At 44.7% G+C, this 19,384-nt stretch overlaps 1 protein-coding gene across 2 annotated transcripts in view; it reads right to left on the reverse strand.

The window, feature by feature from the left end:
• The window catches only part of ME3 (malic enzyme 3), a 188,724-nt gene that overhangs the window by 19,199 nt on the left and 150,141 nt on the right, over positions 1-19,384 (reverse strand). For both annotated transcript variants that reach the window (XM_029915107.1, XM_029915106.1), the window contains one exon: positions 3,937-4,046. In XM_029915107.1, coding sequence (XP_029770967.1) covers positions 3,937-4,046 — 110 coding nt within the window. The remainder of the gene's footprint in view (positions 1-3,936; positions 4,047-19,384) is intronic.

Genomic DNA, 19,384 nt, shown 5'->3' on the forward strand with positions numbered 1-19,384 from the left:
GGAGGTAAAGATTAAGCATGAGCTTAATCTTCCATGTTGCCCCCTGAGTCCTGGAATTGCTCATCACTCTCCTAATTGCCCACTTAGCACTGAGAACACACATCATAGGCTTCTTGTCCTGGACTCATCTGTAACCAGCTGGTGGTGTGGGCAAGCCCCTTCCCCTCTCTAAGCCTCCTCTTTGGGATGTAAACCAGGGGAGTTGTAGGCAGGGATAGGAAAGATAGGAGCAGCAGGCTGCTGGAGACCAGTGACAACCCCACTTATGTAGGATCGAGAATGTAATCCTTAGCAAGAAGACCCCCTGCACTGCCTCGCCCACACTGGGGAATAGGCAGTCTGATGTCATGGAATGAGAGTGGAGACCTCTGAGTCAGAAATAACTAGGTTCTAGTCCCACCTTGTGCCTGTCTGGCTACGTGACCTGGAACAAAAGTTAATCCTTGAACTCTGGTTTTCTTACCAGTGACAGGGAACAGCAATGTCTGTCTTCCCCGAAGGGGGAGGGGTGTTGTCAGGAAGTTATGAGACAGTGTGGATAAAAAACCACTTTTCCCACCTGAAGTTCTGTGTGCATGCAAAATGCTACTATCTGGCACAGCTTGGTCTCCCTGGGAAGCAGATTCTGAGACATGTGGAGTGTTCATGATGTTACCAAGAAGTGCCCTTGGAATTAGCACCTATGGGAGAGAGCAGGAATTTGGGGTGGGGAACAGGATGGAGCATAGGAGAAGCTGGGCTGTGATGCAGTCCCCAAAGCCTCAGCCAACCCTGTGGGGAGCTCTGGAGTTCAGAGTCCCCTCAGACTTGTTCCTCACTGGGCCAAAATGGTTGGGCTTTTATGTTCCCTCATCGTGGAATGCAGTGTGTCCCTGGCAGGGCAGGACGGTGGGTGAGGCAGCTGTCTGCAGCTGGGACTCTGCCTGAGGCAGCTGACAGCCATGCCACTAGTCGGGACTTCAAGTCTTTTCTCGAAGGAAGATCTGGCTGGTGCGCCTCAATGCCCACTTCTTTACTGTCGTTACTTACATGCTCATTCCTAATGGTCAGGCTGTCCTGATCAAAGACTTGGTTTTATAGGGCTCCTGACATTCTGGTACCATTTGCTAGCTCTTGTCACACACTTCAGATGCATGACTTTCGTCTTTAATTTCTGAGAAAAGAATGTGAAATCCTCTGCTGTGGGACCCAAAGAACTATTCCATCTGGCTTTGCCTGGGAGTAAAAGACTCTGCTGAAACTGGCTATAAACAGGAAATCAAAACCAATGAATTTAACAAGGAATTGATTTAATTAAAAATGCTACATGTGTGTATGTACAAGGGTGTACACATGTGACGATGTAAATCCATCTGAATGTGAGCACATGTGGGGGGCACTTCTGTGTCAGTACGTGTTTGTTAACCTGGATAAGAGAGAGGCGGCAGGGGAGGTGTAAGGTAGACACACCCATGGGAATTGGCGAGTGTGCTTATGAGAAGGTCAATTTGTGTGTGTAGACTTCATTCATTCATTCATTCATTCATTCATTCATTCTCCAAGTACTAATGAAGCATCTAGAATGTGCCAGGTACTGTGGTGGGAACTGGGGAATGAGAGTAGATGGCATAGTTTCTGCCTCTAAGAGCTTATCGTCTTTTGGGAAAACAGCTCCACATGGACATTTGGAGTACAGCATGGTAAGAGAACTGACACGGGGCACAGGTGACTGTGGGAGCACCTGGTGGAAACCCAAATCACACTGGGGAACAAAGGCTGCTGGGAGTCCATCCCTGAGACAGAAGTGACTGGGGAGCAGAACTTTCACATGTGGAGAGAACTCATAGGGAAGGGGGTCAGAGGACAGAGAGATTAGTGGTGGTGGAGTGGGGCACAAATAGGCAGATCCCCGAAGCCTGATACTTGCAGCTGGGCAGTGTGAACTTGCTCACGAAGAGGGGGTTGATGGCCATAGCTTCATCTTAGAGGAGCTTTCTGGTGGCAGCGGGAGGAAGTGAAGGCAGATAGAGTGCAGGGTCTCGATGTGGCCCTGTGCCCATGTTTCGGAGGATGTACACACATGACTGTGTGTGTGTACATCTGGAATCTGCACCAGGTGTGCTCCCCACATGGACTTGTTTTTCACTCCCATCTTCTGGTCTTGGCAGCCTAGTGGGCTCAGGGGGATGGCTACCCTGTCGCTGACTCATGCGTGAGTGCCATGACGGGTGAGCCGGTCAGGGGCTAGCTGACAGGTGTTTCCTCGAGGGCGGAGGCCACACGCCCATCCACAGGGCTAACAGTGAGGTGACTGGCAGGCAGGCAGGCAGGGAGTGAATGCTTCCTGCCCCCAGCTGGTGCTCCTGGACTGTGCTGCCCTGTCTGTGTAGAGCACCCCACTTCTCTGGGTGATGCTGGGCTGGCAGCCAATACCCATACATTGAGGGGGACAGACTGGTGACAGGCTGGGGGATGGCCATGTATCAGCTCTTTCTTAGTGGCTCTCCCTGCTCTGGCTACCCACTCTTCAAGTGCTGAACTCATATATTTTGATCTTAACTGTCTAATAATATGCAAAACTGTGCTATCCTGCCTCTTGAAGATGTATGACCAATCCAAAAAGACACTGCATTCATCACATTTCTTTAGACCTTAATGTGGGCCACAGGAAAGGAAAAAAACGTTTGGTTTTATAATATTGTATGGTCTGAGAACAATATGGTGAGTGATTATGCACTTAGAATTTAGGGTCCAAATTTCAACTCTACACTTAACTGTCTCCCTAAGTTTCTTACTCTCTCTGTGCCTTAAGACAGAGATGATAGAATCACATAGGATTAAATGTATAAAGTGCTTAGAACAGTGTCTGATGTATATGTTCAGCTCTAACCCTTAGCTATTATTACCTGCATTTGAACCCTCTTAGGTTTAGCCCTAACTCATTTGATGTAAAATTGTGATCTTTTTGGGTCTCATCTGCAAAATGAAAGATTCGCCAATCTTTTCCTCCCAAGGACCAACACCTGTCCCCCACCAACCTGTTCTTGCCCTGATGTGAATCTTTTATTTTAAAAGGTTTTGTTTGCCAAGCTCTTTTAGATACTGACCTACATGTAGTCAAGGTTTCTCTTGACCTTTAGGAAACATTAGGAAAGGTCCCAGTGCTCTGAGAATGCCTGGATCAGGAGAGATGATATGTGAGGGACCCCCTCCTTCCCCTCCAGTTTCACTGGCACCTACACAGCAATAAGCAAGTGCTTTCAGATACTTCTGGTCCATAGAACAGGTAGCCAAGTTGACTTTGAAACTAGAAGATGCTTCCCATTGGCTTTTGGAAGGCCCTGGAGCCCTGACATCAATGTCTTTCGCAGTTATTCTGAGTAACACACATTCTAGTCAAGTTAACAGGAGGGACTGTCCTGATTCTGACAGAGCTACCTAGTATTTGGAAAATCCAAGAGCAAGCTACTGTGGCTGGGGAAGGACATCTTTATGGTGATTGATGCTTTGGTCCAATGAATGTTCTGTGCTAATACTTTCCACATATTAGCTCTTTAAATTTTCGTAATAATCTCCCAAAGCAGTTATTTCATTCCCATTGTCTAGATGATAGAACTACAGCTCAGACATGTGATTAGCCCAAGTTCAACTAGCTGGAAAATTACAGCATTGTTTAGTATTTCTTTCATATATTAATAATCACATAATTCTTACTTTTCTTTGAAGCAGTAATAATGTCCATTTTAGAGATGAGCAAACTGAGGCCTAGCAAAGTTAAGGGACTTTTCTAAAGTCACAGAACTAAAATTAGCCAAGTGGGAGTTGAATTCAGCATTAATGCTCTTTCTTCCACAGCTGCTGGCAGTAACTAGGAGGTGCCCCCACTCGGGAATCCAGGGGAAACATGTGAGAAGGCATTAGTGTTCGGTGGCTTTGTCAGGTGGGGTGGAAACTTACCTTGGATGTCATCATTGAACATGCAATACTTGTTGCGGTATTTTTTGAGCAGGCGGAAGGCATTGGCATTGGCGAAGTCTTCAAACTGGATGAGGCAATTTATTCCAAATCTGAGGGAAGGGAAAGAAAAAATGATGATTGCCTCCCCAAGGCCAGTCTCTGGCAGACCCCAGCCTGTGCCGGGGAGGACAGAGGGTTGGGGGAGGCCTGGCTCATTTAGTGAGTTTTTGCCACTTGACTGGCTCCTAGACTTCTGGGCTCTGCCTGCCCCATAATGAATGAGAATGGGGAATGGAGAGAGTAGGAATACCAGGCCTGGTGGGTCAGCTGGACCCACATTATTGTCTCTAATGTAGGCTGGTGGCTACCATGAGTTATGGATGGCAGACCCTGAGGGGTGATGGAAAGACTGAGATGGGGCCTATGGCCATCTGAAATTCCAGCAGAAAGCACCCACCCAAGTGCATGCAGAGACCCTGACGTCCCAACCCCTAGGGCCTGGAGAGCTCCTGCAGCCTTCATACATCTCCCTGGGTGAGTCCTGAGACCTGGAGTTCCTCCTCTAGAGACTCTTCTAATAAGAGTGTTCGCCAATTTGCAGGTACAGAAGAATCAGTTTGTGAGCTTGTTCAAAATACAGATCATCTGCCAGAGATTCTCACTCAGTGAGTTGAGGGCAGGACTCATGAATATACGTTCCCCACCCCCCCTTTGGCTTTATTGGGACAGAACTGACAATAATCACATATTTAAGGTGTACAATGGAATATTGTGATATATGTATACATTGTGAAATGATTACCACAATCAAGCTAATTAACACATGCCTCACCTCACATCATCGTCATGTTGTGTGTGTGTGATGAGGATGTCTAAGAAAACTCTCTTGGCACACTTCAAGTGTACGACTCAGTAGGAACTATGAACTGTGGTCACCACGCTGTACAGGAATCGGCATTTTTAGCAAGCACCCCAGATTGTTAGAATTCTGACAGTCTAGAGAACTCTAAGAAACAATGCCTGGGTGGGTGAAGACAATGCCCATTAAGCTGCCTGCTGGGCCTTCATTAAAACTATGCCATAATTGCCTCCTAGATTTCAAGATGAGGGAAAAGTTTGTATTTCCTACAAAATGGCTGTATTCATAACCCATTTTTTCCTGTTGACGTTGTGAGAAAGCTGAGCACTCAGTTTTCTGCTCCTGGGCTGCGGGCAGCTTTGGGCCAGTCTTTCTGCACACACCCTTCCCCTACTCCATTTGTGCTTTTGATCATCATTTTGATAGTTTTGTTCTATTGTGGGTTTTTTTTGGAAGAATGACACAAATTATTAAAAATTGCCTAAGAGACAAAAAAGGAGTTTCATCTCATAGGTCCATATGTGTTGAACAGTATCTAAATTCATGTTCATTGGAAAAAAGTGACCTGATTGGCCACCCAGGAGTGTTGCACCATGAGGTGGGGACAAGGGGTCTGCCACTCCCAACCTTGTGTGAACTACAGGCTTAGGACCAGTGTGGGGCCAGCTGTGGAAAGAAGGATTTATGACCCTTCTAGAAAATGTGGGTGGGGTGCATACCTGGTGGGCTTCCTGTGTTACCTGGGGCATCTTTCCAATGGGGCTGTTGGCTATGACGGGTGAGTAGTCCTGAAATAACCCCAAAACTTCTATTTCAGCCTCATAATTTTGTGCCTGGCTTACCCTATATGGCAGAAATCCAGTGGTAGGTAAATATTTTCTCCTGTCATGGTCCTTCTAGAACCTTAGCGAGTTAAAGCTGTTGGACGGGCAACCTGGAGGTGGGTTCATGGCACAGCGGCAGAAATGGAGAGGCCATGACTTGCCATAGTCTAGTACTAAGAGTGCTGGGCATGGGTCAGCAGGCTTGTGGGCCTTACCTAGCTCTGAGTGGTCTAACACCTGTCACTTTACTCCTTTACTCTGCCTCAGTTTTCCATCTGTCAATGGGCACAGTAATATCTGCCTGGCCAACTTCAGTGGGGTATTGTGAGGATGAAAAGCTGGAGTCATTTTAAAATTGTAAATTGCTAAGCACACATGTCATCTTGGCCACAATTTCTATTCAGTCACAGAGCAAGTGCTGTTTGGAGTGGGAAAGGGGGCTCTCTGCATCTCCCAACCCACCACCCAGCCCCCTTCTCGTTTTACAGTGAATAAAACAAAAAAATAAAATATCCTATGCACAAATACACTGCTATTCTTGCCAACCCAAAATTTACTGAGGATTTTTTTCAGGGTGTGAATTTCAAGTATTTGGATTGGAAGGAGACAGAATGTCTTTGGTTGCTGGTGACATTTTGCTGTATGTAATCCTCACAAGACTCTCAGTGTTGCCCCACCACTGGCCTGGGGCTAAAATGCTGAAAAGGTCAGATAACAAAGCAATGCAATGCACGTTCTTTCTCTGTGTCTCTTACACACACACACACACACACACACACACACACACACACACTTGACCTTTAAGCAACTGCAGTCTGAGGAAAAAATAAGGCAAGAATTATAAATAAATACCTTTGTTCAGTGCGCTACTTTCATATTGAATTCAGTTTTTTTATGAGTAAATTTTAATTTTACTTTTTTTAACTTATTTTTTAATTCCAGTGTAGTTAACAGTGTTATGAGTTGTAGGTGTACAGTGATGCAACAATTCTATACATTACCCAGTGCTCATCACGACAAGTGTACTCTTAATCTCCTTCACCTGTTTCACCCATCCCCCACCTCCCTCTGATAACCATCAGTTAAGTCTGCTTCTTGGTTTGTCGCTCTTCTCCCCCTTTGTTTGCTTCATTTCTTAAATTCTACATGAGTGGAATCATTTGGTATTGTCTTTCTCTGACTGGCTTATTCACTTAGCATTATATTCTCTAGATCCATCCATGTTGTTGTAAATGGCAAAATTTCTTTTGTATGGCTGAGTAAAACTGTATTGTGTATATATACTACATCTTCATTCATTCATCTATCAATGGACACCTGGGCTGCTTCTATAGTTTGGCTATTATAAATAAAACTGCAATAAATATAGTGGGGTTTTTTTGGTATTCTTTGTGTAAATACACAGTAGTGTGATTATAAGATCACAGGATAGTTCTATTTTTAGTTATTTGAGGAATCTCAATACTGTCTTCCACAGTGGCTGCACCAGTTTGCATTCCCACCAACAGTGTACAAGGGTTCCTTTCTCTCCACATCCTCCTTAATATTTGTTGTTTCTTGAATTTTTGATCTTAATGATTCTGATAGATGTGACAGGATACCTCATTGTGATTTTGGTTTGCATTTCCCTGATGATCAGTAATGTTGAGCATCTTTTCATTATCTGTTGGCCATAAGTATGTCTTCTTTGGAGAAATGTTTGCTCTTGACTTTTGGACATTTTTTACTTGGATTGTTTGTTTTTTGGGGTTTTAAGTTTTATATATATTTTGCATACTAACCCTTTATGCATTTACAAATATCTTCTCCTATTCAGTAGGTTGTCTTTTACTTTTGTTAGTTATTTCTTTTGCTATGCAGAAGCTTTTTATTTTGACATAGTCCCAACAGTTTATTTGCCTCAAGAGACATGTCTAGAAAGAGGTTGTTTCAGCTTATGTCAAAGAAATTACTGCCTGTATTTTCTTCTAGGATTTTTATGACTTCAGGTCTCACATTTAGGTCCCTAATGCATTTTATTTTTGTGTATCACATAAGAAAGTAGTCCAGTTTCATTCTTTTGCCTGTTGCCTTCCAGTTTTCCCAACACCATTGCTAAAGAGACTGTCTTTTTTTCATTGCTTATTCTTGCTTCCTTTATTGAAGATTAACTGAACATATAACTGTGGGTTTATTTCTGGTGTTTCTATTCTGTCTACTGATCTTTGTGCCTATGTTTTGCCAGTACCATACTGTTTTTTTTTTTTAACATTTTATTTTTTTGTTTTTGATACAGAGAGAGACAGAGCATGAGAAGGGGAGGGGCAGAGAGAGAAGGAGACACAGAAACAGAAGCAGGCTCCAGGCTCTGAGCTAGCTGTCAGCACAGAGCCTGATGCGGGGCTCGAACCCATGAATGTGAGATCTGACCTGAGCTGAAGCTGGAGGCTTAACTGACTGGGCCACCCAGGTGCCCCAGTACCATACTGTTCTGATTCCTACAGCTTTGTGATATACTGTAAAGTCTAGAATGATGATACCTCCAGTTTTGTTTTTCAAGATGTCTTTGGCTATTTGGGGTCTTTTGTGTTTCTTACAAATTTTAGGATTTTTTTCCTAACTCTTTGTTGATATTTTGTTAGGGATTGCATTAGTACTGTAGCTTGATGGCTTTGGGTAGTATAGGCATTTTAATAATATTTGTTCTTCCAGTCCATGAGCATGGAGTGTCTTTCTATTTCTCTGTGTTGTCTTCAATGTCTTTCATCAATGTTTTATAGTTTTTGGAGTACAGTCTTTCATCTCTTTGCATATCTATTACTGACTTTTAATTCATGGTTACCATTAGGTTTGTATATAACATCTTCTATATATAGCAGTCTATATTAAGTTGATGGTAGCCTAAGTTTGAGCCCATTCTTTACTCCTCTCCCCACATTTCTGATATATGGTATCATACCCTTTAATTTTTTGAGTCACTTGACTGATTTTTTACAGATATTTTTACTGCTTTTGTGCTTCCTACTTTATTTTTTCACTCTTACTTACTGTCTTTTCTTTCCATGCAAAGAGTACCCTTTAACATTTTTTGAAGGGCTGGTTTAGTGGTCATGAACTCCTTTAGCTTTTGTTTGTCTTGGAAACTTTATCTCTCTATTCTGAATGATAGGCTTGCTGGATAGAATATTCTTGGCTGTAGATTTTTCCCTTTCCACACTTCCAATTTACCACGGCACTCCCTGTGGCTTGGAAAATTTTTGCTTAAAAATCTCCTGATAGCCTTATGGTGTTTCCATTCTATGTAACCATCTTCTTTTCTCTTGCTGCTTAAATTTTTTTTTTTGTTATTGTAGCTTTTTGCCATTTTAATTACTATGTGTCTTGGTGTAGACCTACTTGGGTTGGTTTTGCTGGGGGAATCTCTGTGCTTCCTAGATCTGGATATCAATTTCCTTCCCCATATAGGAGGGTTTTCAGCTATTATTTCCTCAAGCAAATTTTCTGTCTTCTTTTCAAAAAAATTTTTAGTGATCTCTATATCCAATGTGGGGGCTTTAACTCTCAACCCTGAAATCAAGAGGTGCATGCTCTTCCAACTGAGCCAGCTAGACTCGCCCCCCCTCCCCCACTATCTTCTTTCTTTTCTTCTTCTGAAATCCCTATAATGTGAATGTTATTATGCTTGAAGGAGTTGCTGAGTTCCCTAAGTCTATTCTCATTTTGCATAATTTTTTCTCTCACTTTCTCATTTTGATTACTTTCCATTACTCTGTCCTCCTGGTTACTTTTATGTTCCTCTGCTTCCCGTAGCCTGACATTTGTTCCACCCAGGGTATTTTCAATTCATTTATTGTGCTCTTCATCTCCGGCTCTTTTTTATGTTTTCTTTTTCTTTGTTAAGGGTTTCATGAGGTCTTCCACTCTTCTCAAGTCCAGTGAGTATTTTTATAATAACTGCTTTAAATCCTCTATCAGGCATATTATTTATTTTTCTTGGGTCTCTTGCTCTGGTTTTGTCCTGTTCTTTCATTTGGGCCATATTCTCTGTTTCATCATTTTGTCTAACTCTTGTGTATTAGGAAAAGTTAGCTACATCTTATGAAGAAGACGTCCTTTAGTGCTCTGCAGTGCAGTGTCCCCTGTCTGCCAGAATCTGGTGCTTCAGGGTTATCTCCTGTGTGTTTTGTGTGTGCCTTGCTATTGTGCCCTGGCTGCCTTTTTCCATCAGTCTGGTCATTTGCAGTGGCTTTCTCTGCCTATTGCGGGCAGGGTTTGTTCCCTGGCCCAAGTGGGGCATGCAGTTTTAATAAGATGGGGCCACTGCTGGGACCAGGGCTGCAGGGTGGATTGTGCACTTTTAACAATTTGAGTCTTGGCCTCCAACAGAGCCTGAAGCCATCACCACAGGGACAGACGCCCTGCAAATGCCCAAGTTGGGAGAAATGGTGTTGGCAAGATTTGTGCAGGTCTTCTGGGGAGGGTGACTACAGTGCCTGGACTGACGCAGGGGTGACTGGGAAGGGTGGATATGCCAAAGTGAAGGGGAGTGGGGCTTGGCATATACAAATTAGGTAGTGAATGTTGCCACTGTGCTGGTTCCCATAGGTGATTATATATTTCTGCTGTGGGGTGGGGAATGGAGATGGTGCTGGCTAATTTCTTTGTTCCTGGGGAAGTCCCTCTGGGAGCACTGCCCCTCCAAGACTTGCTCTGAGATGTGTAAATAACTTTCCCTCATGTCTGCCCCAGGTGTTTTTAAGACTGCTGCTTCTATGAGGGCCGTTTGTCATGCTGTCTCTTTAAGTGCAGGAACTCAGCTTCCTATCTCCCTCTAAGGTCTCTGAGAGCTGATCCTTCTGATTTTTTTTCCATAATATTTTATTGTCAAATTGTTTTCCATATAACACCCAGTGCTCTTCCCTTTAAGTGTGATCCTTCTGATTTTTAAAACTCCAAGCTTTAAGTCTTGCTAGCTGTAAGAACTCATGAAATTTGGCTCCTCTCACTTTCAAAGCCAAATGTTTTGGGGATTTGCCATCCCTGTGCAAGCACCTTGGTGTGGCAGTCTGTTTCTCTCCCTCTGCTACTTTTTCCACCCATGGGTGGCCTTGGTCCATTTTTTTTTTTAAATTTATTTTTGAGAGATAGAAAGAGACAGAGTGAGCAGGAGAGAGTCAAGAGAGAGGAAGACACAAAATCCAAAGACAGGCTCCAGGCTTTGAGCTAGCCATCAGCTTGAACCCACACCTGATCATGATCTCACCTGAAGTCGGATGCTTAACTGATTGAGCCACCCAGGCACCCCTTGCCTGGTCTCCATTTAGATCTCTATTGTGTCTCCACCCTTCCTATCAATCTTTGATATGGTGTGTTGTCTACCTTTAGTTGCGAAGTTTGTTCTGCTATTCTTCGGGTCCATTTTGGGTGATTTGCATTGATATAAGTGTCTTCTAGTTGTATCCATAGGACAAGGTGAGCTTAGGGTCCTCTTACTGCACCATCTTGGGCCCCTCCTAATTCAGTTTTACATAAGAGAACATCCCCAGAGAGCAATTTGATGAAATAGAGTAAAATTTCATTAATTCATGTTGCTTTAATCCTAACTTGAATGGCACAAAATGTGCAGTGTGCTATGTGAATTGTCCATCCAATAACCTAGATTTATTTCCCAGACCTTCTTGGATTTAAGGACCTCCAGAACCCCTATCCACCTCTGATACCTATGCCCATGGCTACTCCTTGGGCCTTTCCTCACCAGGAATCACTCCTACTCCAGAATGTCATACTGTCTATATTGGTCTCTGACAGCCTGTCCTTTGCCTTCCTCATTCCTGCTGCACTTTGCACCTGTTCTTTTCTCCACTGAGACCTTTGGGTCCTTAATTATTTTCTCCTAGACCCTCAGTCACTCATGGCTTTTCATAAAACTCAACCACTGGCTGGTGTGAACCAAAGGTTGCTACTTCAATCGTATTCATCCATTCATGTGTCCGTTCATCCATGAGCACCTATGATAAGGTAATATTTGAGTTGTTCAGTAAATGTTTTAGGAAGGAGTGGGTATATGAAAGAGTTGGTAGAGGTTTAGTACGTTTGCCTAACTTATTAAGCTAATTAAGAGCCCTTAAGAACAAACACAAAATTTAAAAGTGAAAATTTAAATGGTCTAAAAGAAAAAAAATTTGTTTTTAATTCATCCATATACGTTCAAATATAGGTAATGGACTTCACCAAAACACCAATTTACATATGAATTGTAATTGCCTTACATATGCATTAAAGTATGCCACTACTAACAACAGTAACAAAATTCCTCAATGGGCATCACGCTGAGCTATTTACCATATAGCATCTCAATTAATTTTCATATGACTTAATGAAGTAGGTGCCCTTTCAGAGAAGGAATCCTGAGCTACAGATGTGAAGTTATTTCCCCAGGGGTTATTTACTGCAGTTGGAAAGTGGTGGAGCTGGAATCTGAATCCAGCACTGACTCTAGAACTTGATAGCAAGTTGATTACTTTAACTTAACCTTAACAGCAATATGATTTTGTAAAAGATATAACTAAATGGATAATAAAGTTGGATTTCTTTCTCTGTTGAAAAAGACAGGGCCATGTAGTGAGAAGAAAACACTACACTGGGTAACAAGCAAACTGTGTTCTCTCTCTGTCTCTTGACAGAAGCTCTGAGTCTTGGTGCGTCTTTCTCTCTGGGTCTCAGTTTCCTGCTCTGAGAGTGGTGGAGCCATAGTATGAGCTACTTACTATACAGTTGGAGTAGAAACAGTGGGAGCTTCACTCAGATTTTTCTAGAAGTCCAAAGTAGGGAGGTGTGACCATTCTCAGGAAGAGCAACATGTGGCAGGAAAAGCTGAAGAGTGAGTCTTTTAGAGTCTGTTTTGAGCCAAGACACAGCAGATCAGCTAAATGAGCAGAGCAGGGTTGGGGCAGGTACCCGTCAGGTAGTGCAGCTGGAGCAGAGGAACCCCTCAGAAGGGCACCCATTCAGGCACATGACTCAGGTTCTGGGCAGTTTCCTGATTTTGGTGCTGGCAGCCTCTTGCTAACCTTTCTTCCTGCTGGAAGCTGCCCTTTACCAGGTAGGCTCCTGCTGATCTGTCCCCTTCTGCACTTTTGAACTCTTCACCCTGAAACCCTGGCAGGGGCTGAGAAATATCTGATGCTTCTCCAGGGGAGAATTCCTGCAATGGAGAAAGAGGCACCTCCCCAAGCCACACACGAAGCTGCCCAGACTTTTCCACCCTGGGGACTCAGCTGGAAAATGGCCTTGGAGCTGCCAGGGTAGCATTCCAAGGCCACAGTTCACTTAAAGATACAAGGCTGATGGATGATTGTTCAATTCCACCCCTCACCCCCGACCAGTGCTCAGGCAAGACGAAGCCAGCAAATGGCGACCTGTATCTGGGAACCCTGGAGAACTTTAGTATGACACTGGACGAGACCCAGGCCAGGACTTGACAGAACTGGGCTCTTGCCATCGGGGATGCAGCCACCCCAGGATAGGAGAATCTGAGGTAGGTACTCCACCCATCCCCCCAGCAAGCTGACTGAATGTTGCGTGAGGGACGTGGTGAGAGGAGAACATTTTTGGCGCCACAGACCTGGTGGCTCTGTTCCAGAGGTCAGGACCTGCCGTTCTTTCAAACACCTGGGTCTAACCTCTTTCAGGCCTGAATAAACACAAGGGACCTGGGATGAGCAGGAGAATTTGCTCAGCCTGTCTCCACACCAAATGACTAAAAGCAACAATCATATTTCCGTGGGAGCCCGCTGCTCACCCAACAAACCCACACATACAAGATTCTCACAGCAGAGTGCTCAATGAGCACATGAGTTGTCACCTAGTGCAAAGCTATTTCTTTGATTTATTTTTTCCTTCCAGGAACTACAGCTGACAGAATTATGAAAGTTCTTGGTCTTTTTAAAAATTTTATATATTCCATTAAACTCTAGTCTCTTGAGAGGTTCTCAGAAAGTTTCTGTGACTAAATAGGTTTGAGAAACTCTGAATGTGACATCTAATATATGCAGTGTATACTGAAGGCTCTGAAAATCCTGCATTAACACACCTGTTTAACCCAGCATTTTTTACACTTATTTGACAGAGACCTTACCCTGTGTCCCACCCTCTCCACCTATGTATGGCAGAGAACATGTTGACAGACACAACTCTCCACAGAAAGAATTCTGTACCAGGGAGGGCCAGGTGGATTCAGGACAAGGCCGTCTCTCCCTGGGATTACTGAAATTGCCTCTTCTGGCCTGGATGCTATAATAACTAATCCACTTCCAGGTTTATTCTCCTTCCCCTGGTCCATCCTCCCTATCTTTCTAAGCACAAATCTGCACAGAACACTTACTTTTTGAGAATCCATATGGGGCTCCTGCCACCCTTGGGATTATGTCCAAACTCCTTGGCTGGTATTCACTTTGGCCCTAGCCTTAAGGCCTGACCCCTGCTCGTGTCTTCCCATACCCTACACACATCCTGCTGTCTCTCACTTATTGTGGGCCCTTGCACGACTCTGTGTTTTTGCTCAAGTGCCTAGAAGGCCCCGCTTTAATGTCACCTCTTCTAGGAAGGTTTTCCTGCCATGTTGCTTTCTCTATCTTCTGAGTAATACTAATTCTCTTCCTCTCTGGACTGCCATACATGATACTCTGGGTAGATCTTTCTCACAGCCTATATACCACATTGCATCGCAACTATTAACTGACATTTCAGCTTCAATTATTAAAGAAATGGATCCAGCAGCTATTTATTCTCTTTGTGCCAAGAAATATCCTAGGTATGACAAAAGAATTCACTTCAGCAAACACGTCTAAGTGCTCACTGTGAATAAGAGACCACTTTACCTCCTAGATTATAAAGGCAAACGCAAGGATCTCACAGTCTGATGGGGACACAAGACACTAAAGCAGTTGCAGCACACTGTGGAACGGGTAATAGTAAAGGTATGTGCTAGGTGTGTGGGAAGCCTCCAAGGGAGCAGGCAGCTCTGCTGGAGGGAAAGGTGGTGAGGCCATCACAGGTGTGGCCCAAAGGAGGAGCAGAGGTTCACAGGCAGACTATGCGGTGGGGCGGAGGAGGAAGAAAAATGTCTCAGGCACATGCATGTGGAATGAGAGTAGGAGGGCCTTCCTGGGGCTGCAGGAAAACAAACAGAGCTGGAGCCTGGCGGGGGGGGGGGGGGGGGGGGGGAAAGGGACATAGTCTGGGGAGACAGCACAGCAGCCACCACAGGAGCCATGTGACAGGCCATGGTCAGGAGTGTCAGATGCCACCAGGATGTCAAGTGAGAAGGGGGTCTTGAAGTGTCTGTGGGAGTAGGTGTTTAGATGATCATCCATGACCTTTCCCTAACGACATTTACGAGAGTGGTGGAGGGGGACCAGACTGCAAGGCTAAAGGGTAAATGGAAGGGGAGGAACTGTGATTGCAAATTACAAGAAGGTTGGCTATGAAGTAGGGAAAGGGTGACAGCCTTTGAGGGATGATGGGCTGAAGAACAGATTCATTTTTTTAATGCTTATTTGTTTTTGGGGGTGGGAGAGGGGAGGGGCAGAGATAGAGGGAGAGAGAATCCCAAGCAAGCCCCATGCTGTCAGTACAGAACTGGACACAGGGCTCAATCCCACAAAGAGTGGGATCATGACCTGAGCTTAAATCAAGTCAGACACTTAACCAACAGAGCCACCAGGCACCCCAAGAAGGATTCTTTTTGATATGGGGCTACCCTTACCAGGTAAAGGAGACAGTTTGGAGGAGAGGTGAGAGAAGGAGCGATGAGGGAGGTAGGAGCCAGAGTCCATTAGAGCACGGAGAAGGCATGGTCCCGCCCTCCAGGACCTCACAGCCCTCACAGCACTGCTCCACCACAGACATGCCTGAGGGAATGACTCATTCTGCTGGGGCAGGGGTTGGGAAGGGATTCACAAGCCTGACGGGCAGACTATCCTGTAGGCAAGGAAACTGGAAACCATGGATTGGAGAAAGTGGGAATATTGAGCCTGGAAAAAGGAAAGCCAAGAGGAATGAGGCATAAAACATGAAGGTCTTTTCTGTGGACAAGGAATAAAGTAGACTTAGTTTATGTGGCCTTGGGGGAAAAAGTAGCGCCAACAGGTAGAAGTCAGAAGGACACAAATTCCAGTGCCTTATAAGGTAGAGATTTCACGTACTGGAGAGAAAGAGGCTACCGGGCACTGGAAGTGATTCTGGGGTCACTGGAAGTCCATTTGGCATGGAAGCTGTGGAAAGGATTCCAGTCCGGGGGTGTGGTGGACTTCTGAGGTCCTTCCCTTCCTAGGTCCTGAACTGGGAGATTCCCCTGGAGCACTGGGCTCTAGCAGCCAGACTGGCGGGCTCCTGTGACTGGCATTCTGGCCTCATAGGGAAAACTCCCATCAAGAAACAAGACAGTCACAGGAAGCAGTGACTTGTAAGCAAAAGGACCAGAATTAAGTGGCAATTCTTCAGTCGCTGCTCTGACGGCTACCCTGGCCAGACAGAAAACACTTCAGGAACAATCTTGATTTCCTCTTCAATTTCCCATTTTGTCCGAGTTCCTGGGCAAGCACACAAATGGCGCCAGAAATCCCCATGTGTAAAGAAGATGGTGCTGATCTGCTGACCTCTTGATCTCTCAAAAGTCAGAGGTCAGTACTGGGTTTCTCTTTCAGGACACAGCATCTCACTCCTCAACATTCTGCTCAGAAAGCCTGTGCACTTTCCCAAGCCACCAACCTGCTGGCTGGTTTGGGGGAGTCAGCACTTCCACCAGCCCTGTCTGCCCACAGGTTGCACATTTTAGCTGTGGTAAAGCCGCTGATGTTCCATGAAGCTTCTCTGATTAGTTGGGCCCATTCTGATCTCTCACTGTACCATCCAGTCTGCCCTACAGTCACAGCTCAAACCTCCTCAGAGTCTCTACTGCCCGTCTCTCATAGACCTGGCTAAATTCTACCCTAACTGGGACAGTTAGTCAGAGGTGGGATACCATCGGATTGGAAATCCCAGTGGGTGTTGGGGCTTTCCGGATGGAAGGGAGACACAGGTGGGGGGGCTCCCCTTACAGGAAAGACTAAGCTGGATTGGGGAAAGACTAATTCAAAGCAGCAAGAGGCAATGTCCTTGAGGACGGGGGAAGAGTCTTACTTGCCATTGTTTGACACAAAAGCTGACGAAGGAATGCTAACTGACCCCTTTTCCTGCTTCCAGCCCTGGACAAGTCAGCTTCAGACACCCGTGTAAGAAGACCCAACAAACATGCTGCCCAGCGCCCTGTGCTTGCCTGGCTCAGTAAGTGTCATGAACACATGCAAGCAGTAATGACCGAATGCCAGAGAACAGTCCCTTTACAGGAGTGGTCTGCTCTACACAGTGGTATGACATCAGCACCCCTTGGAGCCACACAATCCTCTTAGACTACAGCAGCAAAGTATCTCTGTGTCACCTTAGTTCAGGCCATTTCCTTGAACCTCAAGGGTCGAGCTAACACAAACAAGGCCACTAGCAGGAGGACCTTCCCAGCAAGGCTGGGAGTAGGCAGCAGAGGGTCAGTAGTGAACGACTTCAGGTTTTGGAGTCACACGGGTTTGGGGCGAGTCCAAACTCTTGTTAATTTCTAGCTGGGCGATTTTGGACAAGTTACTTAACCTCTCTGAGCTTCAGTTTCTCTATCTCTAAAGGTTGCTGTGATAATTAAATGTAAAGCATCCAGCACAGGGTAGTTGCTCTGTAAAAGTGAATTGCTAGCTCTTTTCTGGGAAGGAAGTCATGACTTTTGAATCCAACCAAACGTCCAAAGCTCTCTGACCACTGTATTTCCCCTACCAGCCTTGACTGATGCTGCAGGCGGGGCCATTAACTAAGCACATGTGAAATGTACAATTCAACAGTAATTACCTGAGCATCTTTCTTTTTTTCCCCTAGTGGATTATAAACTCGTTCAGAGCAAAGTCTATTTCTGACTTACCACTATGTTCAATAAATGTTTCCTCTGAATGAGTGAATATATGGATAAATACATGAGTAAATAAACAAGTGCTGCCTTGAACTATTTTTCTGATTATCTTACGTATCTATGTTACAATCTTAGGAAGAACTGACTTTTTCAGGACGGGTCTGCACTTTGTACTGGCCACACTCTGGGGCACAGAGAAAGTACATGATAAAGGCTGAAAAAGGAAACTTGCAAGAAATTTTATGAATTAGGTGAAGGAGAGGAAACAACCGGATAGGTTCCCCTTAACGTCTGACTACTTTTATCATTTTCTGACCACGGGGAAATAATTTTCTTCCTAGGTCACAGCTTCCCCACCTGTAAAGTGACAGACTTGGATCAAGTGGACAGGTAGGTTGTTGTTCTAGTGTTCCAAGACTGTTAAATCACAGGGAGGGCCTGTCCTCCTAGGGAGGGCCAATGGGAAAACGAGGGAAGGCATAGATGGACTCACAGAAGGCATTCCTAAAATTCAGTATACATGAAAATACGGCATAGTGACAGTCTCTGCTGGGAAAGACTCAGAAAGGGTCCCTTGACACATTATAATCAGTGCTTGGAGTGAACAGTTATACTCTTTACAATCTCTTAAAATTAAAATTAAGATAAAATCTTGAAACTTTTCTTTGTAGTCCAGATGCCACACGCTTAGGGGTTTTCCTTTGTTTGCATCATTTCTAAAACCACTGGGGGAAGCTTAGAGCCAAAGAGCCTCAGTTTTTCCCTTGGGGGCTGAGTGCATGAGGTGGAATCATAGTTTATGAAAAACCCTGGAGGGACTGCCCAGCTCTGCTAAATGATGGGGCAACAGAACCGTTAAGGATCGTTAAGCATCTGACTTCAGCTCAGGTAATGATTTCATGGCTTGTGGGTTGGAGCCCGGCATCTGGCTCTGTGCTGACAGCTCAGAACCTGGATCCTGCTTCTAATTCTGTGTCTCCCTCCCTCCCTCTCTCTCTTTCTCTGCCCCTGCCCCCCTCAAAAATAAACAAACATTAAAAAAATTAAAATGAAGGATTAAAGAAGGAAGAATCAACAAGTGCCAGAAAACTGACCCAGATGCTGGAGAATTTTCCCATTACAAAAAAGAAATGATAATTAATTACATGATGTGATAGGTAACCCTATGGTGCATATTGCAATATATGTATCAAATCAACAGGTTGTGCACCCTAAATTGATACAGTATTATATGTCAATTATATCTCAATAAAAATAAAAAAATAAAAAACAATGAAGGTGGTTTTCTCACTGCGGGTAGCAAGGAGTTTTGAAAATGAGAGTTGATGGCTGGTTCCTCCGGAGCCCCCTTCTGGTGTGGCAGGGTGGGGCGCTGACCCTGCCCTAGAACCAGCTGGGCAGAGAAGACAGGAGTATGCTAAGTAGGACAGTTTCCGAAAGACCTTCCACCATTTATTTTCCTTGCTGACTGCATCAAGAAGGTGTCTGGAGTATGTTGAACTGTCTTTCATGTAAAATAACAGAAATAGAAAGTATCCAAGTTAGAGAGTGGGTTCTGGAATTAGACCACCTTGGTTCACAGGTTGGCTCCACCATTTACCAGAGATGTGATCTTGGACAAGCTCCCTAACCTTTCTGTGCCTCAGTTTCTTGATCTGTAAACTGTGCATTCAACATATGTTTATTGAAAATCCACACAACACTCAGCATTGTTCTGGGTGCTTGACAGGTAGCATTGAACAGAAGAATTAAAGATCCCTCCCTTGGAACTTCTAGGTTAGTGGGACAGGACAATAA

The sequence above is a fragment of the Suricata suricatta genome, chromosome 11 (assembly GCF_006229205.1).
Source record: "Suricata suricatta isolate VVHF042 chromosome 11, meerkat_22Aug2017_6uvM2_HiC, whole genome shotgun sequence".
NCBI lineage: Eukaryota > Metazoa > Chordata > Mammalia > Carnivora > Herpestidae > Suricata > Suricata suricatta.